This window comes from Triturus cristatus, chromosome 9 (assembly GCF_964204655.1).
Source record: "Triturus cristatus chromosome 9, aTriCri1.1, whole genome shotgun sequence".
NCBI lineage: Eukaryota > Metazoa > Chordata > Amphibia > Caudata > Salamandridae > Triturus > Triturus cristatus.
Window position 1 is genome coordinate 679,567,700 of NC_140592.1, and position 25,893 is coordinate 679,593,592.

General features: G+C 44.0%; 1 protein-coding gene across 2 annotated transcripts in view; it reads left to right on the top strand.

Annotated features, from left to right (window-relative positions):
- The window catches only part of SYVN1 (synoviolin 1), a 255,107-nt gene that overhangs the window by 66,586 nt on the left and 162,628 nt on the right, over positions 1-25,893 (top strand). For both annotated transcript variants that reach the window (XM_085625760.1, XM_085625761.1), the window contains exons 2-6: positions 2,858-3,012; positions 13,688-13,780; positions 14,735-14,887; positions 17,600-17,648; positions 20,735-20,838. In XM_085625760.1, the coding sequence (XP_085481886.1) occupies positions 2,881-3,012; positions 13,688-13,780; positions 14,735-14,887; positions 17,600-17,648; positions 20,735-20,838 (531 nt within the window). In that variant the 5' untranslated portion in view covers positions 2,858-2,880. The remainder of the gene's footprint in view (positions 1-2,857; positions 3,013-13,687; positions 13,781-14,734; positions 14,888-17,599; positions 17,649-20,734; positions 20,839-25,893) is intronic.

Consider the following 25,893-nt stretch of genomic DNA (forward strand, 5'->3'; position numbering starts at 1 on the left):
TCTAGATGCAATGATAGAACATGAACATGAACATGAACCTGAACATGAACCCTCCCACCAGCACAACGAACCCTAGCCAGGCGGCCACCAACCTCACGAAGTGGATCAGCGTTTGCGCAGACGAGCTCGCCCCCCTGAGGACCCCACCCAGCAGACCCGGTAGCAAGAAAGCCCCATGGTTCACCGACGAACTCAAGAGCTCCAAGAAGAACTGCCGAGCCCTCGAGAGAACCTGGCGCAGAGACCCAACACCGAACAACATGACTGCCCTCAAGTGTGCCACCCGAAAACACCACCAACTCATCCACGCCACCAAGAAAACTGCATTCAAGGAACGACTGGACAACAACGCACACAACAGCAAGGAACTCTTCAACATCGTCAAAGAGCTCTCCAACCCCAACGCCGGAAACAACGGCATCACCCCTTCGCAAGACCTCTGCAACTCCCTCGCCTCCTACTTCCACAACAAGATCGCGGACATACACAACAGCTTCAGCACTCAACCGACGAACGCCACGACCGAACCACCGCCCCCCACCACCACCCTCCGCGCCTGGACTCCGATCAGCACCGAGGACACCGTCCGCACGATGAACTCCATCCACTCCGGGTCTCCGACCGACCCCTGCCCACACCACGTCTTCAACAAGGCCGACACTGTCATCGCACCCCACCTGCGGGACATCATCAACACCTCCTTCGACACCGCCACCTTCCCAGAGAGCTGGAAGCACGCCGAACTCAGCGCCCTACTCAAGAAACCATCGGCCGACCCCACCGACCTCAAGAACTACCGCCCCATCTCGCTGCTCCCTTTTCCTGCAAAAGTCATCGAGAAGACCGTCAACAAGCAGCTGGCTGCCTTCCTCGAGACGAACGGATCCCTCGACCCCTCGCAGTCTGGCTTCCGGGCCAACCACAGCACCGAGACCGCCCTGATCGCAGCCACCGATGACATCCGAGCGCTGCTCGACAACGGAGAAACAGCGGCCCTCATCCTCCTCGACCTCTCCGCGGCCTTCGACACTGTCTGTCACCGTACACTAGTGCAGCGACTCAGCAACGTCGGAATCCAGGAGAAGAAGGCACTGGAGTGGATCATCTCCTTCCTCGCCGGAAGGACACAGAGTGTCCGCCTCACTCCGTTCATATCTGAAGCCACCGAAGTCATCTGCGGCGTCCCTCAAGGCTCCTCGCTCAGCCCTACCCTCTTCAACGCCTACATGAGCCCCCTCGCAGACATCGCACGCCAGCACAACCTCAACATTCTCTCCTACGCCGACGACACCCAGCTGATCCTCTCCCTTACCAACGACCCCGCCACCGCCAGAGCCAACCTTCACGAAGGGATGAAAGAGGTAGCCGAATGGATGAAGAGCCGCCTGAAACTGAACTCAGACAAGACGGAAGTCCTCATCCTGGGATCCTCACCCACCGCCTGGGACGACTCCTGGTGGCCCCCCGCCCTAGGCAGCGCACCCATACCAACAGACCACGCACGCAACCTGGGCTTCGTCCTGGACTCCTCCCTCTCCATGACCAGACAAGTCAACACCGTCTCCTCGTCGTGCTTCAACATCCTTCGCATGCTACGTAAGATCTTCCGGTGGATCCCCACCGAGACCAGGAAGACGGTCACCCAGGCCCTCGTCACCAGCCGTCTGGACTACGGCAACGCCCTCTACGCCGGAACCACTGCCAAACTCCAGAAGAGACTCCAGCGGATCCAGAACGCCTCAGCACGACTCATCCTGGACATCCCCCGCCGCAGCCACATCTCTGGTCACCTGAGAGACCTGCACTGGCTCCCCGTCAACAAGAGAATCACCTTCCGTCTCCTCACCCACGCACACAAAGCACTACACAACCAAGGCCCAGGATACCTCAACAGCCGCCTCAACTTCTACGCTCCCAAACGCCAGCTTCGATCGACCAGCCACGCCCTCGCCGCCGTCCCCCGCATCCGAAGAGCCACCACAGGGGGTCCTTCTCCTACCTCGCCGCCAAGACATGGAACACTCTCCCCACACACCTCCGACTGACCCAGGACCACCTCGCCTTCAGGAAGCAACTCAAGACCTGGCTGTTCGAGCAGTAGCGTACCCCCCTCCCCCAGCGCCTTGAGACCCTCTGGGTGAGTAGCGCGCTATATAAATGCGATGATTGATTGATTGATTGATTGAAGTAGCAAAATACCAGACGGGTGGCACACTATGCTAAGCACAGATTTTTACCATAAGTGTTTTTAAGCCACGCCTTTAATTACATCGGCCATGCCCCTTTTAGAAACCCGACTCCCCGCTCCCCCATTTTTTCATCACATTTAAAGTCCTGGACACAGCACCAGATCAAACAACTTATGAATACATTTCACAGTGTGAGGAGAGGTTGAGAGGGGCGGTACGGTCGGGCTCATGCCTAGAGCTACCTAAGAGGCACTCTAGTCTCTACCCTACAACAATCCGCTCCACCCCCGGAAAAAAAATGGGTCACTGAGTTGGTACACCAATGTCCTGGCTATTTTGACGCGCCTTAATGGACATTGGCTGCTTACAGCCTCCAAAGACAAGCTGGAAAGCCACTTTGTGCAGTGGTTTTCAGCTCGTCTTCCCTGCCACTGTGTGACATTGCCTCCTCTCCGGTGACTGTGAGAAGGGGCCTGAAATTGCATGTGTGAATTGCACTGTGTGAATTGACAGGTCTACAGCACTTGTGTCTGGAGTGTGCAAGTGGGGAATAAAGGAAAATGCAAATATACTCTTATAAACTAAATCCGCTTGCAAATCGCTGAAGAGTTTATTTTGATTTGTCAGTGTTCGTTCTAATCTGATTCAAATTCCTTCTTGCCTTGCAGGGCCCTAAGGTCCGGCCGGAGAAATGCTGCGCGTCGCAGTCATGATCGGTGCCAGCCTGGCACTGACGTCGGCTGTGGTGGCCCACGCTTTCTACCTGAAACATCAATTCTACCCCACAGTCGTGTACCTCACCAAGTCCAGTCCCAGCATGGCGGTGAGTACCACAATGGGAGGGACAGCAAAGGAGGCTATCCCCTCAATGTTTCCCTTTAGTATGCTGTCATTGAGATCTTGATTAGACCACTCTCTAGATGTGTTACCTGTTTCTGCTCTGTTTCATTCTTTGTATTGGGTAATTGGACCTCGTAAGGCCCTCCCTCTGTTAACCAAAACACGACTGCCATTGTAAGCCTAACTGATTTATTTGCAAGTTTCCAGTTAGCTGCATTGTCAGGCTAATCGATAGAAGTCCGAAGGAATCGCGACCAGAATGACAAGGTGTTTGCAAGTCTGGTGTCATGTGTGTTACTTGAATATAACTAGGAAGCAGAGGTGGGCAGGCAAGCAAATCAAATGATTAGGGAGAACCGAGCCAGAGCTCGGCTGAAAGAGCCTAAGGACGACCCCGCCATCAAAATATTTAGAATGTAAATTACACTACAAACACTGTGTAAAAATATGAAGACTTTAAGCTTAACTGTTTCTTTTACATTTGGAACTGTTTCAGTTTAGTCATTATTAGATTCAATCGCTGCCTTGAGTGACACTCAGTTGAAAGAATAGTTCATAACCCTCTACCTTATCTGCTCTGAAGATGAAGCCGTTGTAATCTAAGAGGTAAGTCCATTGTCTTGTGGTCCTTACATGTGGCCGATATTAACCGAGAGACCAATTCCCATAGCAGTTATGCCATCAACACCTCATTAAGAGCCATCACACCTATTAGTAAAATAAAGTGGTCTCAGAGATCCCATAGAATTAGAATTTCACATTGAGTCAAAAGTGAACTGCAAATCGCCATTCCACACAGCACCGCCTTTCACAGAGAGATCACACAGGAGGCTGGTAGAGTGCTGTCTGAAAATGACAAACATAAATGTTCCTCTCACAGCAGCACACCTTGCCGTCTGTCAGCCGAGACTGACCCAACCCCCTCACCTGAGTCGTGGGGGTGTGGAGGGGGATAATAAACAAATTAGGAACCACTGGCCTCTCACCTCCCCTCTCACCCCATTCTGTCTTTCTCGCTCTCCTCGCTTTATTCTTTGCACCCTCTTGTTACTCTGTTCTACTTCTTCTCGCTCCATCTTTCTCCCTCTCCTCAGTTTTTATTTCTCCTCCCCTTTTACCTATCCTTGTGTTTCCCTCCACCACTTGCACCTCCTTTTTTCCTTCTCTCTCCCCCTGTATCTCAATTCCTGCCTACCCATTGAGTCATCAAACTATTTTGTGCTTCTGCCGCTTACTGCATGAACTCCCCTTGATAATACTAGTGCCCCTTTGCAGAGACAATTTTGAGAGCCATAGAAGTGGTAGACTTGCAATTTTAGAAAGTGAGTAAATAGAAGTGCAGCATCAAAATCCGAAAACTGGTTATCCCACCTACTTCGAATGTCTACCTGAATAGCATTTGTGGAAACCACTACTTAAATTAGTGGCATATCAGGATTTATGGGTCTGAGCGTGGTAAGACCCAGTGGTACACACTGCCGGTTGCCCCCAGTAAAGGCTTTCTTCCTGCTTGACACTGAGCAAACAGCATCCAGAAAACGTACAAACTGTTTTTACTTGATAGCTGTTTTTTGCCTTAAGCAATATGGAAAAACAACAGAGGGACTCCTCGAGGCCGGACTGGGAAACCAAAGTAGCACTGGCAATTTTCTCGGACCAACACCTGGGAGTGAGAGGGCGTGGGGGAGGGGAGAGTGGATGCAAGTGTGAAGCACTGCTGCTTTTGTTATTGGGGACCGATATTGCAGCATGGCTGCAAAACTGGATTCCAGTAACAGTATTGGTCACCACCACTGCAAAACCTCCCCCCACCCTTCTAGGCTGTCTGGTAAATACCAGAGGCCTGTTATGGCCAGTCCAGCCCTGTGACTCATTGATCTGTTAATTCTCTAACTCTGGCACAGTGCAGGAAATAAGGGGGATGTCACCGGATTCTAGATCCAGCAGCTGTTATCGAGTTGGAGCTAATATCTGGACTGGCACCAGTTAAATAATAAGCTGAATTTGTCCAGGTGTAATTTTCCAACACAGAGACACATTCAGATGCCTGCATGTTTGTATTGTGTTTGGAGCAGCAACAAGCAGTTATTGAGGGGCCTTGGTTTCCCATATGTGCCCCATACAAGGGCCTGTTTTAAAGGGTCATGAGCCCCCTTTTTAGGTCTTGCCTAGGCGGTCCTTGCGCTGTCTCTTCGAGATATGCTGTATTCAGGTATGGACTTTAAGGTCTGCTCATTTTCAATTTGACTCATGTTACTGTCCTTTGTAAATGGTGGCTTTTGATACGTCAATAGGCTTAGTAGTCCCTCCTTAGTACCTCCTTTTCTCCTGTTATAACCTCTCATGAGGACTGCCCCTGTTGCCTGTGTTGTTACTCTGGATGTTTTAATTACAGTCTGTGAGCACTATTTTCTTAAATGATTTTCTCCTGCCTGCTGCTTTTTACAAAAACATTTTTTTACCCAACACAGCATGTCTGAGAGATTTGAGTGCATTTGACAAAACAATTCAGTTATTTCAGTAATTACTCCAATTGACCACTTAGCCTCATGATTCAATAAATTAACTACATAACAACATGGATGGTCATATTGCCGTGGTGATTTTTTCTTAACATTAAAGTCGAGTCCAGCTGCGCTATTTTAATTTATTGCTTAAAGCGGAAAAAAGAGCCATGATGCAGTTAGTGCTGGCCCTACCATAGTGCTTTTTTGCACAGATTATACCTGTTGGCTTTGCCAATGCTTGTTTTGGTCATACTCTGTGAGACGTATTGTTTACAATTCAGTGGGCTTACAACCCGCCCACAGAATGTCATTCGTTTTTTTTGTTGTCCCTCATTTGCAACCTATTGATTAATTAGCTTCCGCCTTCCTTTCTTGTGTTAGCTCCACCCTGGAGCATTGACCAAGTACATGTGCTCTGCCTCATCTTTTTGCAGCACACTATTTATTTTATTTTGTAAGCATTTCGGAATTATTCCTGGATGTGCAACGTGTTTTCGTACTTTTAACTCCAGAGTACTGCTTCCTATTTATGTTGCTTTCACCCAATCTGCTGTCTTTATTGACGCTCTAGTTACTTACACCACAACTGTACAACTCTGCGCACTCTATGCCGCTCCGTACTCTATAGCTGCTGAGTAGTGTCTTGCAGAGATCTGCAAGTACATCCCCTGGGTAGGCACTCCAATGGGTAATCAAACTAAGTTGATTCATGCAAAAGTGAATCCTTTTAAGATGCGTGTTTTTAAATGCTTTTATTCAGCAAATTAGTTCAATTCGATATTGTTTGGCATATCAAATGTTCATTTGTAATCCATACTAGCAGATCTATGAATCTTGATCTCCTATGCATTTCGGGCTGGGACGCCCTTGGTCACGGAGCACTGTTGAGGAAGGGAGGGAGGGATGAGTCAGTGAGGGTATACCGCCTGGATTTACACGTGCTTAATGTGACTAAGTGCAACAATAACTAAAACGGGTGTGTTTGCTAACGTTTTAGTGACTGAGTGAAGGTACTGGGTAGTGCAATGGAAATTACTGCGTGTGTTGGTTGAATGCGCGCTGCGCAATGACATGCTGGGTTCTGTAGCGCTGTGGGCGAAGAACACTTACTTCATAGATACCGGTGGCAAAGCGTGCCGTCCATCGCTTAGTCGAGGGGTCTGCGTGTGGTGCGGGCGGGTGCTCGTTATGTTTAAACACTCGGTGATGTGACGTGAAGAAACGTAAACATAAACAAAGGACTACTCGGAAGTATGCACGGTGGCGACCATCTTAGAATGTGGGGAGATAGAGTACAGGTGATGCAAACTGGGGAGAATGCAGAGAGACAATGTCAAAAAACAGAAGTAGTATTACATGAATAAACAGTAACATAATAAGCAATGCATCATATTAGTATTACAGGTAACAACTATACTCAATACGGTCATTAAGACCATGCGGCTTCAGAGTCTGTAACAGATAAATCCATTCAAGTTCTCTTTTTAACAAGAGTTTATGATTGTCAATCCCTTCTCGTTTGGTGAGGGTTTCAAGTACTATGAATTTTAATTGGGCGATGGAATGCCGAGCCTCAGCAAAATGCATGGCGATGTTGGATTTCTCAACTTTCAGCCTGATGTTAGATTTATGCTCGTTGAGGCGAGTTTTAATTTTCCGTTCGGTTTTACCGATGTACAGCTTTCCACAGGGACATTTCAAAGCATATATCAAATTCATCGAGTCACAGGTAGCATCAACTTGAAGTTTAATGTTGTAACCTTTCATTGGGTGCTGGATACTGTTGCCTTTGATGACACTATTGCAGTGATTGCAATAGAAGCAAGGTATGGTGCCACGGTGTTGTGTGTGGGTTTCAGTGGGTTTAGACAAAATTTCCTTGAAATTTCTGCTTCTTGTGTGTGCAAAAATTGGTGGTTTCTCAAAAATGCCCTTGAAGTCGGGTTCACTTTGTAAGATGGGCCAGTGCTTCCGTATAATCTTCTTGTATGTAGGGCTGGCTGTGGAGTATTTGGATACTATCACCATACGTTGTTCTTGCACTCTATTGCTTTTCAAAAGGCTATCTTCTCTGGTGATGAGAGCAACTCTAGATTGTGCTTCATTCAGAGTATGTTCAGGATATCCTCTAGCACGGAATCGTTCACGCATCTCATTAATGCGCATGATGTATGTCTGTTCGTCTGAAACGATGCGTTTAACGCGCAACATTTGCGAATATGGCAGGTGTTGCTTCAGGGACCCTTGGTGGAAGCTGGAAAAATGTAAGGTATTGTTTCTGTCTGTGTTTTTTCTGTGTAAGTCGGTAATGAATCCCTCTGGTGTGATCTTGATATTGACGTCAAGGAAGGAGATATCTGTGTCACTTATGTGCCATGTTAGTTTAATTCTTGGATCTTTGCTGTTGATTTCTGTTAACAGATCCTGAAGAGACTCTTTGGTGTTGGACCACATGAAAAACAGGTCATCTATATATCTGACGTACATTTTGGCATGATCTTTGAACTTAGAGTTGGTATATATGTACTGTTTTTCAAAGTTCTCCATGTACACATTTGCATACGTTGGGGCAGCACAATTTCCCATCGCCATTCCGGATAGCTGTAAAAACCATTGATTGTCTAGCTTGAAGTAACTGTGATAGAGAATAAATATCATCAGTTCCATGAGGAAGGCCTGCATGTGTGTCTTTATCTCACTGTTAACCAAAATTTGTTCGATGGATTCAATGCCTCCAAGGTGAGGTATAGATGTATAGAGAGAACTCACGTCTGCAGTGCATAAGATCAGTGGTGGCATATTGTTGACTTGGATGGATGATAGTTTCACAAGGAAGTCTGTAGTGTCTTTGATATAACTAGCTGTGTTAACAATGAGAGGTTGGAGGTACTTGTCGAGAAATTTGCCTGTATGAATTAAACTAACATGGCACATAAGTGACACAGATATCTCCTTCCTTGACGTCAATATCAAGATCACACCAGAGTTTTTTGACATTGTCTCTCTGCATTCTCCCCAGTTTGCATCACCTGTACTCTATCTCCCCACATTCTAAGATGGTCGCCACCGTGCATACTTCCGAGTAGTCCTTTGTTTATGTTTACGTTTCTTCACGTCACATCACCGAGTGTTTAAACATAACGAGCACCCGCCCGCACCACACGCAGACCCCTCGACTAAGCGATGGACGGCACGCTTTGCCACCGGTATCTATGAAGTAAGTGTTCTTCGCCCACAGCGCTACAGAACCCAGCATGTCATTGCGCAGCGCGCATTCAACCAACACACGCAGTAATTTCCATTGCACTACCCAGTACCTTCACTCAGTCACTAAAACGTTAGCAAACACACCCGTTTTAGTTATTGTTGCACTTAGTCACATTAAGCACGTGTAAATCCAGGCGGTATACCCTCACTGACTCATCCCTCCCTCCCTTCCTCAACAGTGCTCCGTGACCAAGGGCGTCCCAGCCCGAAATGCATAGGAGATCAAGATTCATAGATCTGCTAGTATGGATTACAAATGAACATTTGATATGCCAAACAATATCGAATTGAACTAATTTGCTGAATAAAAGCATTTAAAAACACACATCTTAAAAGGATTCACTTTTGCATGAATCAACTTAGTTTGATTACCCATTGGAGTGCCTACCCAGGGGATGTACTTGCAGATCTCTGCAAGACACTACTCAGCTGTTCATTGATGGTGTTAGGACGGATAACACCACCCTGATTGCGCACCCAGACCTTATTGAACGAAAATACCTTTCACCTAGCTTATGCAGTGCACCACCCACGCCTCTTTCTGTATGCTCCGTACTCTATGCCACTGCGCACTCTGCGCCACTCCACAACTCTGATGCTCCGCACCACTCAAGTCTACGCCACTCCTCGCCGCCCCACTCTATGCCACTCTATTCTTTACCACCCCTGTAGTAAGCTGGCTCTTTATGTGATATATTAATAATCTGATATACCATGTAAAGAGTCCAGGGGTTCCCTTACTAGTGGACAGGGCTTGTTGTGCGATCCCAAAGTGCTCTATTAAGGGGTAGTGTGGTTGAGCAGCCTTGGGCTTAACAAAGAGGAGTGTAAGACATTTGCAATAAACACACAATGATTAATAAACAACAACATGAATCAAGAAGATCCACGCCAGTTCATGAAAATAGCAAGTATCTTTATATACTTTTAGGCATCAGAGGATAATTGTTCAGGTAAGTATGTTTTCAAATATAAATTCTTTTCACTTTAAAAAGTGAACATAGTGCAATGTCTTAGTTCTGCAATGTTATTCTATGGAAGGGAGAACAAGTTCTGCAACAGGTATTATACAGCGACTTACAGGACCAATCTCAATCTCCAGGAGTTGTGGTGGGCAAGGTACAAGGCATCACCAGCAGTACACCACCAGCGGCATGAGGGTGGCCGGTTGAAGGGTGCAAATCAGCGGGGGTAGCCCAATGTATTTCAATTGGGATCGGTCTTTGTACAAAGAGGCTGCAGGTTCTTTCTAGGAAACCAGTCGGGCTGAACCAACAAGTGGGCTCAGACCTTGTGATTCTCGCATACATGTGGGGGCACCTTTGGTCCTCTTTTCCAAGGCACAGGGGCGCCATGTGCAGAGGTGACTTTGGGCGTCTGGTTTCTCTTACCGGAGCGGTCGAAGGGATCTGTGAGCAGAGACTGCATGTGTCGTCGGGGAGTCCGGGAGGGGTGAAACCATAATGGACTTGAGCTCTGGTGGGCTGGGGGACCTTTCTGACACCGGTGGCACACTTTAAGTCGTGCTGGAGGCGACGGAGGCAGTGGTTGCATCTGGCTACCTCTGAAAATTTGTGTCCACCTTGCAGTTAGCCCACCTTCAGGGTGGTACTAGCCTGGTGGTGGCATGCCTACCTGACTAGCTGATGTCCAGGTGCCAAGGGGGCTCAGGACAGGGGGTGGCTTCCTCTTCTGTGAGGGGAGCCAGATTCGCATTCCAAAGGCAGCAGCTCCTTTGAAGCTCGGCAGTCCAAGAAGGCTAAACCGCAGGTCATCCAGCAGGAGGAGGTGCTGCCCTCTCTTCCTGGACAGGCTTTTGTTCCTGACCTCTTGAGATCAAAAGGCTCTCATCCTTGCAGGTCAGAAACTTGGCAGACTGGCAGAATCCAGTCCGCAAGCACATCAGAGGCTGGTAGGCTTTTAGGGGACACCTTTAAGGTGCCCCCTGAGTGCGTGTTTTGATAAATGCAACACTGGCATCAGTGTGGGTTTATCAAGACTAGATGTTAAGTATCAAACATCCCTATTTTCAGTGGAGCCATCATGCATCTGGGGAACTCCTTTTTTCACCAGTGTTCAGTACATGGTTTAAGATGGCTTCCCTGGTCACTTGTACTGGCAGTAATTGGACTGACCAGCATAGGGGCATATCTGCTCATGTGTATATTTCCTCCCATGTAATATTGAGTACCCTGCCATAGGACTCTCAGACCTGCTGTAGGGGTGACTTACAAATACCATATGCAGTGGTAGGGTTCAAGGCACACAGGGATGTGTGACATGTGTTTTCACTTTTGTCTGCACCAACACATGCATCCTGCAATGGTAGTCGCGCATGTGCTTACTGAGGAGTTCCTTAGGGTGGCACAATTCCTTCTGCAGCCCCTAGGGACCCTCTTTAGTACCTCAGGCCCTAGCTGCCATGGTACCATTTACTAGGGACTTACAGAGGGTGCTAAAGGTATTTCCAACTGGGGGAACAATTGCACAGTTTTGAGAAAGAGCTCTGACACTGGAGACCTGGTTGGCAGGAACTCAGTGCACTTTCAGTGGAAATCACATCATGTACACCATGTCAAAAAGGGGCACTTTCCTAAAACCCCACTTTATGCCTCTGTTTTCTGCACCACTCCACTCTACAGCACTGATTTCCTCTCAGTGCCACTCTACGCCTAGAGCTCAACTCTACTGTAAAGTGAATTATGTTCGTAAATGGATTGGCAGATCAGTGTGGGTATAATGTTCTCAGTATTAAAATAGTTGTGGGTGCTGTAGGTTACAATTTGTGTGCATTAGAATTGTGTTTAGTCTTAGTAAATGTTTAGCAAAAGCACCTGCACATTAACAAGTGAGGTGCATTAACAGTGGTGTGTGATTTTGGTAGTACCACAGAAGATGTGTATTTTTTAAGCTTTATATTGAGTTTCGATTAATCAAAAAGTATTTAAAAAAAGTCTAGACACCTAGATTATTGTTTTTGACAGCACAGTTTCAGTACATAACAGCAAAGGATCGCTGCAGGTTCTCGTTAAAGTGCTTTGCTAGTCGTGTGTCCAAAGACACTCTTGTTACCTCATATTATTCTGAGACTGTCAGTAGGAACAAATTATGTCAATAGAAAGCAAATCGAGGTCACCTTGTCAATGCAATATTCTTATCTGTTTTGCAATCTGTGGGTTCTTGACATGTACTGCAGACTCTGTCTCCTTGGCATACTGGGAACCCAAAAAGGAGCCAGGTCGAGAACACATCAGTACCACGAGTCTTGTTTATCCCACTTTCATACATATTGATTGACCCTTGGAAATATTTTGTGGTTCTTGGAGTAGAAAAGGTGAAAGAATGAGTTAAAAATGATGGCTTAAAACCTGAAGGAATTGCTACTTTAACCAGTGCCTTTGCGGATTTGTCCAACAACTCTGGCAGTCTTTCCTTTATTGAAAGGTATATGAAACCTGCACAACAACTATGGAATTTGTTTGACCTTTTTAGGTTTGACTTTGCTTGCTATGTCTGTGAAACATGGCGTTGGGCCCTATTTTTCTGCCAATTGTTAATGAGTTTTTTTTTTCTCACGCTCCCTCACCTCTTTAGTTGGTGGTAATCTGTGATTTTTGATTTGTACCAAATATTCTTATATTCGAAAATATGCGAGATTTGTGTGCTAACCCCCCCCCCCCCCCCCCCCCCCCTTATGATTTAGGAGGAATATCCAAGCTTACTCGCTGTACTTGCAGACTGCCCATTTTAAAGTAATTTTCCCAGCATTTTCTAGCCAGTCTCTTTCCTCCAATACTTTCCACTCCTGTTTCAAGTCCATCTCACTCACTGAGAATGGTGCTGTCAAATCCCCACCCCGTTTTATGAGCATTTTATCCCTTAAAACCATAGTATTTTAACAACCCACGAAACCATACCTTGATAGCATTCCTTGAAAGCCTTGTATTACGATGGGAAATATCCCTCGCATAGATATGGTGAGTGGCATCACTGCCTCAAGTTCCCCTTCACAAGCTGAAGGTTTTACACTTCCACCACAGCAATCACATGCACTTGAGATACTCTCTGTAACATGGATCGAGACCCAGAGTGAGGCGTTGAGGTTCTGAGTGGCATATCCTCACAGTAGCCAAGTGGTACAGAAGATGGAGGGGTTTGAAGAGAGCCCAGACAGCAGCTTTATTTTGTAAGAATTTTCTTATGATTTCAGGCATCTTTTGTCAGACTGAGGAGTGTCAATGAACGGACACAGAGTCCCTCTGAAGCTAGGGAGTTTCCCCCCGACATTTCCTAGCCCATTATTCTCTGGGAAGGCTATGCGCCCCTCCCCCCACACACACGGTTAAAAGGTAAATTAGTGGAGCAGACTGTCAATCTTTTCAACTATTGTTTTGGCTTGCTTTGGACCAAGACTCTCCGAGCTCCCCTCTACCTTCCAGCTCACTCTGCTGACAAAGACATTGGACAAGTCTGAATGAAATCAGCAAAAGGGCAGAACTGCCTAGAACAAGTCTCAGAATTGAATTACTAGAATACATAAATCCTATCTGCTACTTTATTATTGCAATAAGGTAGATATTTCTATATACATACAGGTATGTATGTAGCACTTATGTTACTTGATTTCTGAGTAGAGCACTTCTGCCATTGTGGTCTGAAGTGCTGCAAGTTGTTTTGAACTGCAGGATTCGGATTACCTTCGTGTACTTTTGTAGTTTTGCATAAGATTGTTTTGCATGTATCAATATGTATTGTATAGCGTTTCTAGTAACAGATCAGATTCTTCAATGCAGTTGGGTTCGATACACTGGATTCTTGCATCCAGTGGCTATATTTTCAGCCTGTTATGCTATTTATTGATTTATGTCCTTTACTTTTTTCCAGGTCCTCTACATCCAGGCATTTGTGCTGGTTTTTCTCCTTGGGAAAGTCATGGGCAAAGTGTTTTTCGGACAGCTGAGGTTGGCAGAGATGGAGGTAAAGGGGCTTTTTGTTGCCATGCAAATGGAGAGCAACCAAACCAACATCACAGCTATATGTGTACAACAGAATTGCATTGGTGCATGATGTAGGCACAGGAAAGAAAGGGGAGAGTGCAGTGTATCATTCCTAATAGAGAACCAGCTTTAGTAGGGACCTAGCTCTGCAAAAGGAAGCAAAGCTGCAGACCCTGAATTACTGCTTTATTTATGGGACTATTTAGAGGGGGATGGATGGGGCTGTTCACCTAAAAATGACAGATGCCATGTCCACCCACCTGGTGGTTCCCTGCTCCATGTAGAGGTGGAGAAAACTAGCTTTCTTGCAGCGGTGTCTCAGCTGGCTCTGCCGCAGAAGCCCTTGATCTTGTGGACTATTGTGCTACTGGGCCTCCATGTCACCATGATGGTTACTGTGCTTTATTTAGGGCTTGGGGACTGGTGCTGTTTTTCCCTGCCTGTGCCAAGTATTGAGGCATAGCAGACCCAGTCAAGGAAGACTATCAGTATCCTCCATGTGTCTATCCAATTGAGTAGTTCTTTTTTAGGTAAACAAAACCCTACCCTTTGTGAGTTTGTTTCTGAAAAAGAAAAACAGATGTAGAGCAGCTGCAGAAAACTTAACACCCCACTCCGTATTATTACTGTTAAAAGTGGTAAATGAATTTACATCATAGAGCTCTCCACCAGGCAGACAGGAATTTCTAATTATGGCTAGCAGTCCGTTGTCAAAGTGTAAATGTCCTCATTTTACAGAGAAAGGCCAAAGAATCCCATGACTCAAACAACATTCGCATTAGACAGCACATTTGGCATGAGAAGTTAACTGAGCTGGCAAGACACCATCATTCAACACAAAGACTTTGACTGAGCCTTAAGATGAAAGCAGAGCTCTTGCTTCCATACCTTTACACCCTCTAATGAACTTATTTTATCATGTCTCTGATTTCAGCACCTATTGGAGCGCTCCTGGTACGCAGTCACAGAGACCTGCCTTGCATTCACCGTCTTTCGTGACGATTTCAGCCCCCGCTTTGTTGCACTTTTCACCCTCCTCCTATTTCTCAAGTGCTTCCATTGGCTGGCTGAGGACAGAGTTGATTACGTGAGTATGTTATCAGTGGGTGTTGACCATTCTTTTTGCCCTCTCTCTCCAACGCCTTCTGTCATGTAGCAATCTCTGAAAATGGCAGCTTGAAAGGCCTTTACACAGTTTCTGTAGGTTCTGTGGGAGTATTTCAGCAGAGCATTTTTGACGACCTTTCAGAAAGAGACCGGCCATGTTTTTGATCCACTCCTTTACCGCCTGTAGGAGTACGATAATTTTCCGACATTTTGTAAGAATTCTTACCCTGCTTTTTATCACTCTTTGCCATCATGCTAACTAATGCATCTCCACCCCTTTTTGGGTTTTGCCTGCACAGTGCTTGCAAAATCTCTTGTAACGAAAAAAAAATATTGAAAGGGAGTTAGAGCCTGTCCATTACCTACCTTTACATAACCTTGTTTGGTTCCTACGTTGCTCTTGTTTTCTTGCTTCTTTTTGGGCAACGCCTTCTTTTCTCCTCTGGCTTCCTCTCCGGTGTCCATGCCGTGAAATACTGCTTACTGTCCGTGCCTGTGCGCCTGCAGAGTACTTTTCTTTTATTTTCATCTGTAGAGCTCTATCAGAGTGCATCATTTTGCAGGCTTCCTCTTCCCGCCCCTCTCAATTCATCCACATTCGTTGTTGCTTGCCCTGTTTCACCCACCTCCTCCCTCCCATTGCTACTTCATCCCTCGCACCTCCATTTGCTTTCCCTGTCCACAGATCACCCCTCCCCTACCTTGTCACTGCTTCTCCCATCGTTGTTAGATTTTGTGTTAAAACCTCAAGGTTGATTACCAGCGAGAGGAGGCCATCCATGTTGTGATTGACCGAGCAGGAGCGATAACTGAAATTAACCTTCTTGTGGGTTGTTCCGTTTTTTCTTCATTTTTCCCATTTCTTTTGTGTGTGTCGGTGGAAATCTTTATTTAAGCTGTTGCCCTTTATCAGTCCCATTGCTGCTTGGTCCCTCACACCTCCTGTTGCTTGCTGCGTCCTCGGATCACCCCGACCCAATCCCTGCTTCTCCTTATGATGCTTGTGTTTTTTTGTGCGTTTGTCAAAACCTCACAGTTGATTATCCGCTAGAGCAGGCCGGCCATGTTCTGATGGATAGGGTGAGAGCGATGGCTGAGATTCAACTTCTTAGGTGTTAGTTCTTTTTCCCATTTCAATTTTTTTGGTATATATGAGTGGGAGACATTCTTTAAGTTGATGCTCTTTATCACTGCAGAGCCCTGCACTGAGACCAGATCTGAAATATTTTTGTGTGCAGATTAATTGGCTGTGGGCAACGAAAATAGGTTGAGGAAGGATTTAGAAAGCAGTGGGGGGATGTGATGAGGCAGTTAGTGTGTTTTTTGTTTTTCAATATCATAAATGTTTGGGGAGGAAGTGGCTAATCTTCTGAAATGCATGACATATAATATCATACTAATGGCAAGCTGTGCACTCTACAAATGCCAATCACCTCATATGCGCAAGGAATTTGTGAGTATAAGAAATGTGCACACAGAAGAAACAAGCATACCCAAATATCATAAGCACATATCAATAACACAACTTGCAAATGGAGGGAGCATGCATTAAAAAAGCATCAGCAAAGCCAATAGATTTCGCCTATTAAAATCTATTGACTATCTGTGTTTTATTACATGTTGCACAGCAGTTCAGCTGCTGTGCAACATGGCTTTAGATTATTTTAAAAAACAATATGACGCGGCCAGCATTGTCCGCATCATATCCTTCTTTTTTTTTTTTTTTTTTTTTACTTTGAGCCACGTTGCACAGCAGCTCAACTGCTATGCAACATGGAAAAAAAAGTCAATAGAATTTGCATAGGCAAAACCTATTGGCTTTGCCGATGCTTGTTTTTTGTTTTCTTTTTTTAGAAGAGTTGTTTTCACAACACGTTAAAAAGAGTCTGATCCTGCAATTACTGTACTTTTGCTGAGTGTCATTTTATGCAGACTCGCTTTCACACCTTCTGTTGGAAGAGGTAATCCTGTGCTGCTACGCTGTCCAACGTGTGTAGCAAGAGATGTGTTCAGACCTCCTTTGAGAAGAACCTAGTCATGAGCTACTGTGCTGTTCGGCCACACATTCTAGTGTCAAAGGTGGAACAGGCCGGTTTGCCCATTCTACTACTTTGACATTTTCCCGGTGGGCTGCAGGGCAGTGAAGGGGTTGTTTTAGAGCTGAATTGGCTGTCATAACCCTGCCACGAAAGCCCCCAGAGCCCCATTGTAGTTTGGCAACTTGCATTGTGTGGCTTTTTAGAAAATTATTGCCTGGGCCAGATATTTGTTTTCTAATCATGCCCTGTGAATTGGGCAAGATTTGAAGCTCTTATTGGAATAGGTCCCCTGTGGTTTGACTGTCCAGCTCCCTCATACCTGTTTATTAACTGCATACACAAGTGAGGGTAGCCTCCAGCAGCGGTCTGGGCCCACCAGTTGACATGGCCTACTAATTGTACTAATTGCCTTTCTAATTAATCACCCTTCGAACATTAGGTTCTGTCTCTTGGTTATTCTTAATGTCCTGACACAGGAGTGCTTGCCTCAAAGGGAAGGGTGTGAGTGCACAAGGGGATGACTTTAATTTATGTCCGCACTGGCAGATGCTAAACTTGATTGATATTTAGTTGGTTTAGAATCCTTTACCCCTGAGCTTGGTTTATGTAGCAACCTTTTTCTTTTCCCAACATTTTCTTTTCCCAACATTCAGATGGAGAGAAGTCCCAACATCTCTTGGCTGTTTCACATCCGAATTATCTGTAAGTATCTTTTGATCTCCGCATTGGAAAGTAATTGTTGGTATGATTGTTCTAAATGAAAGCCTCCTTTGATATAAAGATGCATTATAAAATGAGGGGATCTCATTTGTTAATTTGTCACTCATATAGTGGACAATCAGCTTCTATTATAGCATCGTAGCACATTCAGCATTGCATGGATCACCACCCAAACCGTTCAAAGGTTTCCATCGCAGACCGAAACCGTTGTTTTCCTCCCTTAGATTTATTATTCAGTATTTACTGTGTCTGTCAGCTTGGCAAGAACTTGGAGAGCTGCCATTACCATTATTTGTCCTCAAACATGAACTGTGTAATTGCTGCTGTACTAATTCAACACATGCACTTGAATGACGATTAGTAGCACACTTGTTTTACCTTTTGCACTTTGAAGCTGTTAGAAAGCACAGTCATAGGTTCATCTTGTGCTTGAAATTCACCGTGCAATTCTTTCATTGGTCCACATCATTCTTGTAAGCAGTTAGACAACAGCACTGTTTTTAGGACACTTTGCATGTGGTAGCTGCCGACAAGTGCTTTCATTGGGCCATGTGTTTCTTCCTGAGTGATGCTGATAAGTTTCCTTTATCTTAACATTTCGTGAGTGCTGCTGCTGCAGCTGCACAGGAAACAAGATTTCATCAGCTCCTTATTGAACGCGTGACTGAGCACTGCACTGCAAACGCGTTCACATATTTGTGTTAAAACTGTATCTCTTTCAACCATTCACGTCTTTCATTTTTAATAATTCTTAGTCAGGTCCATCAAGTTGAATTGTCCAACAGACTTTGGAATGAAGTGGAAACACATAAAAATATTTACATTGGAATTTAGATGTTGTCAAACATTGTCATGAAAGTAAATATATTCAAAGTAATATATATCTTGAATTACCTACTTAAACTTAATTCAACAATATTGTGGTAGTTTCTGTTGTGTACACAATAGTTTAGTCCAATGCTATTTAACACTTAATATTTTGGTAGCAACCCAACAATACATTCTAAAATAAAACAATATGTCCTTGTCTTTAAAATGAGCATACCACACTGACTGTGTTCTCTGGATTTGCATGCTTAGAATAGCCTCAATGCAAGGAAGGCTCCCACACTTTAATTTCCTTAGACTTTGTATTACTTTAGGGTTAGTGCCTTTGTTTTATGCTCTGTTAGATTAAACACTAAAACAGTAAAAAAGAGATACTTCTACCACCGTCGGCTCACTCCATTTTGTGCTCCGTTTATATTTTTATATTCCTTCTGGAAAAACGAACCCGGTAATATGGGGCTTAGCAATATCTGTGTGATTACTTCTCAAATTTCAGCAAAGTTTTTAGTTTCCAAGAGTGTTAAAATATAAGGTTTTTCCATGAATCTTCTGGTATGGCAGTATGCTGAAGACATTTTGGTAAATTATGCTATGCACATAAACATTTCAAAACAGTTTTCGGAGTCAGTAATTTAAACCTGAGATCAACCCATTGTAGTTATGGCACAGAGCAGACAGATTTAACTTAAACAAAATGTAGAACACGTCTAGAAATAACAGATAAATCAAAAAGTTAAAAACTCAACACAATAAAAATCCTACTCAATATATTAATATATAGTAACTTTGAACAAACAGAGTGTCAGCAAATGTCCAGTAAGTGGAACCAGAGATATGATTTTTAAAGCTTTCAGCACAAAACCTCCATCAATACGAAAGCTCCAATGGAAAGTACTGTACGCATGTGACCAGGAAGTAGTGTGATTTCAGGCTGGTCACGCTGAAGCGTCCTCATGCAAAAAATTGACCATATTCTAAATTCTAGAGCCTGGTGTGAGGAAGCCATAAATACTTTTGGGGTTTGATCTTTGGTTCTGGACGGGGAAGGAGCTTATGAGTTTCTTATTAATTCTACCACTTTTCTTACTATTGAAGTCTTTTTCTGTTTGTAAAGTACTGACTGGCCATCAAAGTTATAAAGTTTCATCTATTATATAATTCTGTATTCTAATCCCTCCATCTCCAGGAGTCAGCTTTGACTGCTTACTCCAGCTACCCATAGACCTTTGAGCACCTGAAACGGTCACTTGTTTCTTGGAGTGCACACATTTTGGGGGGGGGACACCATTGGCAACCAATATTGTCCCCAACGCATAATGCCCAGCCACCTCTAAATGCGTCAAAACCCAAAGAATAGGCCTCACTCTACATGGAGCCTAACCTCCTTCTGTTGTTCAAGTACATTGCGTTAGGGTTCGCGCAGCATTAATGGCATTCTTCAGCCGTGTATTTCTGAGGGACGTGTTTTGAAACTGCGTGGACAACCAACACTAATTGTGCAGATGCTAAACACGCTAGTTTTCTTTCTGTGGTGATGCAAGATTTGGCAATGAAGTGGTCATTAAACTGTTTGCCTTGACCCAACCCTTTTTTATTTTCCATGTCTGTCAAATCTACCCAATAGAAAAATAGAAAGGAGCCAGGACTTAAGAGCAGGATAAAGTTAACTTTATGGGGACCTTATTTTTGTTCGTTTGTAAGGGTTGCCCCAACAAGGTCCTCTCACTTACACTTTTGCCATTGGTCTATAACCTACTTTGATTTTTAAAACTGGCATAGATACCCATATGCACAGACACAGTTCCTGTCGTCAGAGATGCACATGTGTATGTGCTGCACCAGCACGCATAGCTTTGGAATTGACAGCTATAGAAGTATATCCAATCCAGTCACTAAAGTGCATTGTCCTCAGAAGTAATAGTCACAATAAAAGCCATGTTATCCTGTTTGAGGCTATGAGTTTGAAAGTGGATTAATTAATCCATTGACTGCAGGGATCTCTGTTTAACACCCTGTTACAGGCTTGAATGCCAGTGAGCGAACTCAGCCTCATAAAATGAGTGTAACTGGAGAAAACCTATCTTAATCAGCTTCAAGAAAACCAGATGTGAATGTGCATTTCACAGGTACACATAATGTGTTAAGCATGCAGCCCTAGCGAGTTTGATATATAATTTTGCAGTGTTCTTTACATGGTGCCTGTCATATTTCTCTGATTTGCTTACTCTGTCTTGTTTCAGCTCTTGTGCTCCTTCTGGAGGTGCTGGACTTTCTTTTTGTCAGACATGCCTATTACAGCATCCTCGCCCGAGGAGCCTCTGTCCAGCTGGTCTTTGGCTTTGAGGTGAGCAAATTGCCTTACATTAATAGTCATACTTAACCCTGCACATTGATATACTGTGCAGCCCAATGCGTTTATATCAGTCACTTGATGCTGGCACACAGCACCTTTTCTGTGATCTGAACTCCAGGTTCTGCACCACACCCTTGTCAGAAACTCTGCAATTGTGAGCCCAGTTTTATGGTATCAGATTTGTTTTCACTCCAAAAGTTGGTAGTGTATCTGAACAAATAGGTTTGGCCTACAACTCGCTCCTCTAAAATAACTTGAAAGTCCCTCCCTTTTTTTAATTTGGACCACCCCCAAAAAAATCCTTTGGGTCCTGCCTCACATCATGCTGTGCTATTTCACTAGAGTGATCACCACACACCTGTTACAGTGGACTCGACACCTGATATTCTGCACTTTTGTTATTTTAGTTCTTTGAAGTAGATAGACCTGGTGGTGCACTTCAATCCTCAAAACAGCACTTCATGCAATGCTCTATCACACTTATTAGTCCTCTACTCGGTTTGGGGGGGGGGGGCACACTCCACCCACTTGCCATACTTCAACCCTGCCCTTCTTTTTTCCAGTATCGAGACTTGCACAACTTATCTGTAGTACTTCTGTTCCTAAACGTCGACCCACAAAGGCAAATACTTCAATATATTATTATCCTGCAAGGTTTCTCCCTAAGCAGTGAGATTCACACCAGTAATGCCAATAAATCCTTATCCTGACTAATAGTTCCCCTTTTTGTATGGAGACCCTCACACAGGTCTGAGAATGCACATTATTCATCTACTACGGGAGCACTTAACGTGCACATAGCTCAGTTATTACAGCTTGATCGTGGTCTGCAGCAAATTATTTATTATAGTTTGGGGATCTACCTGTAACTTTTAGTCATCCTCACTCCTAAACTTCTTTTTTTTTTTTTGCATTTATCACTGCAATGTTGTGAAAATGTTTTATTTCTGACCCATACCAAGCTGTTCATTGAGCGCTTCCACTGTGGGCCTTATTATGGGTGTCCAGGAGTGTAGCCTGTTAATTACACCAACTTTCCAAAGTTACCGAACTATGAGAATCAGTAACTGCGGGGAGCCATGTCGCCAGATTTCTTTTTTACAGGAATTGTGGGGCGAATATGTAATTTGGCACCCCGTCCCTCTAGCTATTCCTCACCCTCCCCACTTCTTGAGCTGGATAAAAGACCACAGATCCGCTGAGTTCCCTTAGATTTTCTATTTCCTACGACATTGCTAATTTTCATTACCAACCCTTCGGATCCCGGAAGTCCAAGTGTTTATAAAATATTTAAATTTTCTTACATGTGAAGTATGTTTTACTTTTTGTTCTTGACTCTTCTCTTCCTGTGTTTTGTCATATCTGTTTACTGTTTCACTCTCGTTGTTCTCAGCATTATCAGATGTGATCATGGTGTTTGCATGAAATGTTTGCTGGTGTTTGCCTAAATATTTTGTCTCTTCTGCTTCATCTTGGCTTTTTGCTCGAACTTCAAAGTTGAGCGTCTGTCCTTTGGAAATTGTTTGTTGTAGCTCCTCCACTACATTCTGTTGCATGCGATTTGCCATGATCTCTTTTTCTGTCATTGTCTCTGGTGTCACTTGTCTCATATACTTTGCATTTTGCGGATACTGAAGCTGACAGCATGACTCCTTTCCTGTTTCATTTTCTTGCTTCAAAATTTCATGTTTATTGTTTTTCAGCAGATTCCCACTTGCAGATTTAATTCTTAATTCTTTTTCCCTCTCCTTCACTTTCTCTTGCATTTTCTTCTTTTCCTCCTCAAGCTGCTGCTGCAGTTTTTCTTCTAGTACTTTAAGTGGGCCTTTCCTTTGTCTGTTCCTCTCCTCTAGTTTCTCTTTTTTTTTTTTTTTTTTTATTGAAAGAGCACAAAACTTTTTCCTTCATACAATACAATTGTTCAGGCTTCAAGGCTTCAGGATTTGGGGGTAGAAAAAACATATGTATGGATACGCAAAATAGCCAGTACACAGTCCATTCTGAATATACCCCTATAATGCAGCCAGGTGACCCTCTAACCTTATGTTGTTACTTAACCAATCCCCAACCTTTCCCTATACCATTCTGAGATATATGCCCAGACCTCCCTCCCCCGTACCTTACCTCGTACCCCTCTACACGCATTCAGGGCCTTTTCCTGATTGTATATTCCCAACAGTCTAGACCACCACATTTGAAAGTTTGGGGGTTCCGTGTCTTTCCAACGTGCAGTTAAAAGTATCCTATACACTGCTGCCCCTATGAATAGGGTGTAGACTTGTTTCCTATCCAAGCCCAGGGAGCAATCATATCCTAGAATCATTAAGGTTGATGTCATCACCAAAGGCTGACCAAATAATTCACCATAAAACCTTGATATCTCTTTCAAAATATCTGTCAGCTTATTACAGTCATATAACATATGCTTAAGATCTGCCGGCCCTTCCACTCATCTAGCACATTTGTCATCGTTTCTTTTTCCCCAGCTATACAGCTTTGCCGGGGTATAATATAGATTCTAAACCGTTTTGTACAGTTGGGCCTTCAAATTGGTACTTAAAAAGATATGCCTGGAAAGGGCAAAAGACTTGTCGATATCCAGATTATTTAATTTATTGGCCCAGGCTGTCTCGTTCTTGCTTAAGTCATCCAGAATTCTTTCCAATAAACACTTATAGTATATACCAATCCTGCTTCTTTCTTTCTTGCTCAATATTTTCAGTAGTGGTATTTTATCCCCAACCTTCTCTGTTGATCGATTTGTTGTTATACAACTCATTATTTGACAATACTTTATGAAGTGACCACCTGGTAAGCCATACCTCTGTTGCAATTCTGGAAAAGTTATAACTTCTTGTTGATCACAGAGATCTGCAATTGTGTTTATACCTTTTTCCCCCCACCTTTTACTAACTATATCTCCTGATAAAACAGAAAGCATTGGCGTATCCCATAAAGGGGTATACCAATTTAGCTTAGGAATTGCCATCAAATTGATCGCACATTTCCAGATTTTCCAGACTCCTTGAATTGTCTGTAACTTGGTTTGTTTATAAAACCCTCTGTCCATATATTTTAAGCAAAGCTTCCTATGTGCTTTTCCCATTGATAACTCGAAAGTTGATGGTACTCCAACATCTATATTCGATATATTAATACTAGCGGGTGAAAATATTGGTGCCTTCTGTTGCAAAGAAGTAGCATAGTAATAAAGCCTAATATTTGGCCCTAATAGACCACCTCTGTCTAAGGGTAGCGACAAATATTGTAAAGAACGCCTTATTTTTCCATATTGCCACAAAAATCCAGATATTATAGCCTCAATCTGCTTCATAATTGATTCCTCAATATCTAATGATATAGAACGGAAAAGATAAAGCAGCTTGGGAAGCACATTCATTTTTATATAGTTGCCACGCCCTATAAGTGTTAGATGTAGGTTATTAACCCGCCGAAGATCCTTTCCGATCGACTCAATTAGGGGCTCATAATTACATTCCATAGTATCTTTAATATTGGCGCAAATACAGACCCCTAAATACACTGCTCTATCTGTTCTCCTGGTATCGTTGAATATTAAATTCTGCGTACAGACAAAGATCGTTTTCCCCTTATTCAATGCGTAGCCTGATAAAGCTCCAATTTCTTCCGTTAACTGTTCTATCTCTTGGATGGCTTCTACAGGATGGGTCGTAATTACTGCTACATCATCCGCATATGCGAATATCTTGCTTTCATATTCCCCCGTTGTAACTGGAATGATTTTCTCACTAGCCATCATCTTCGTCAGCAGCGGTTCTAGGTACAGAGCAAATAATATGGGAGAACAGGGGCACCCCTGCCTCGTTCCTCTAGAAATATGAATATTCCCTGACTCCAAGCCCATAAGTTGGATCCGTGCCGTAGGTTTATCATACATTGCTCTTATGGCTCCTATGATATTAGGGCCAAGGCCTTTATAACGAAGTACCTCCCAAAGAAACGACCATGACACCCTATCAAATGCTTTTTCCGCATCGAGGAGGATCATGGCCATCTGCCTTCCCCCTGCCGCCATGATGTCAAAAAGCGTGATTGCCCTGCGAACATGATCCGTCGTGTCCCTTCCAGTGACAAATCCATGCTGCCAGGGGGAGACCAAGGTACCCATGACCCTCCCTAATCGGTTAGCCAAGATCTTAGAATACACTTTATTATCCGAATTTATCAAAGATATTGGACGATATGATGACTGGGTGTCAGGAGGCTTTCCCTTCTTGGGGAATACTATGATATCCGTTTCATTCCAAGAATTTGGAGGTACTCCACTATACTGGATGCCTAAAAATAAATCCCCAACATTAGGGGGGTAATAATTTGCTTCAGCAGTCTATAAATCTCCAGGGGTAATCTGTCTGAGCCAGGGGCCTTACCTGCTGCTAACTCATTCAATGCCAAATCCACTTCTTCGATAGTTATCTCTTTTTCAAGTTCAGCTCTCTCACTTTCTCCTAGCTTTCCCACTAAATCTATTTCCGCTATTTTATTCAACAATGCTTCGGCTTCTTGTGGTTTTTCAGCCTCCTCCTTATTCTTATAAAGTGATTGATAATATTTTTGAAATTCGTTTACAATCCCTGCTGCATCTGAAATAATATGGTCTCCCTGCTTGATATTGGTTATTAAATTCTGGGGCTGTCTCTGTCGAGTAATGAAGGCCAATCTCCTTCCTACAGTCTCTCCATTTTCAAAAGCTTTGTTTCCTATTGAAAAATATTTCTCTGCAGCTTCCTTAGCCAAGTAGCTATTGAGTTCAGCTTTTAGGGTCATTATTTGCTGATGTGTTTCAGGTACCCTTCTTCCTTCTGCAATCTCCCTTATATGTTTTTCCTCTGCTTGTATGAGTTGGTACATAAGTGCCTCCTTTCTATCTGCTTGAGCTTTTCTTTCCGCTGCTACAAAGCTCACCGTCTCCCCTTGAAGTGTAGCTTTAAAGGTATCCCAGACCGTGTTTAGACAAGCGCTGAATCTATTACAGTTAAACAAATCTAGTGCCCATACTCTAAT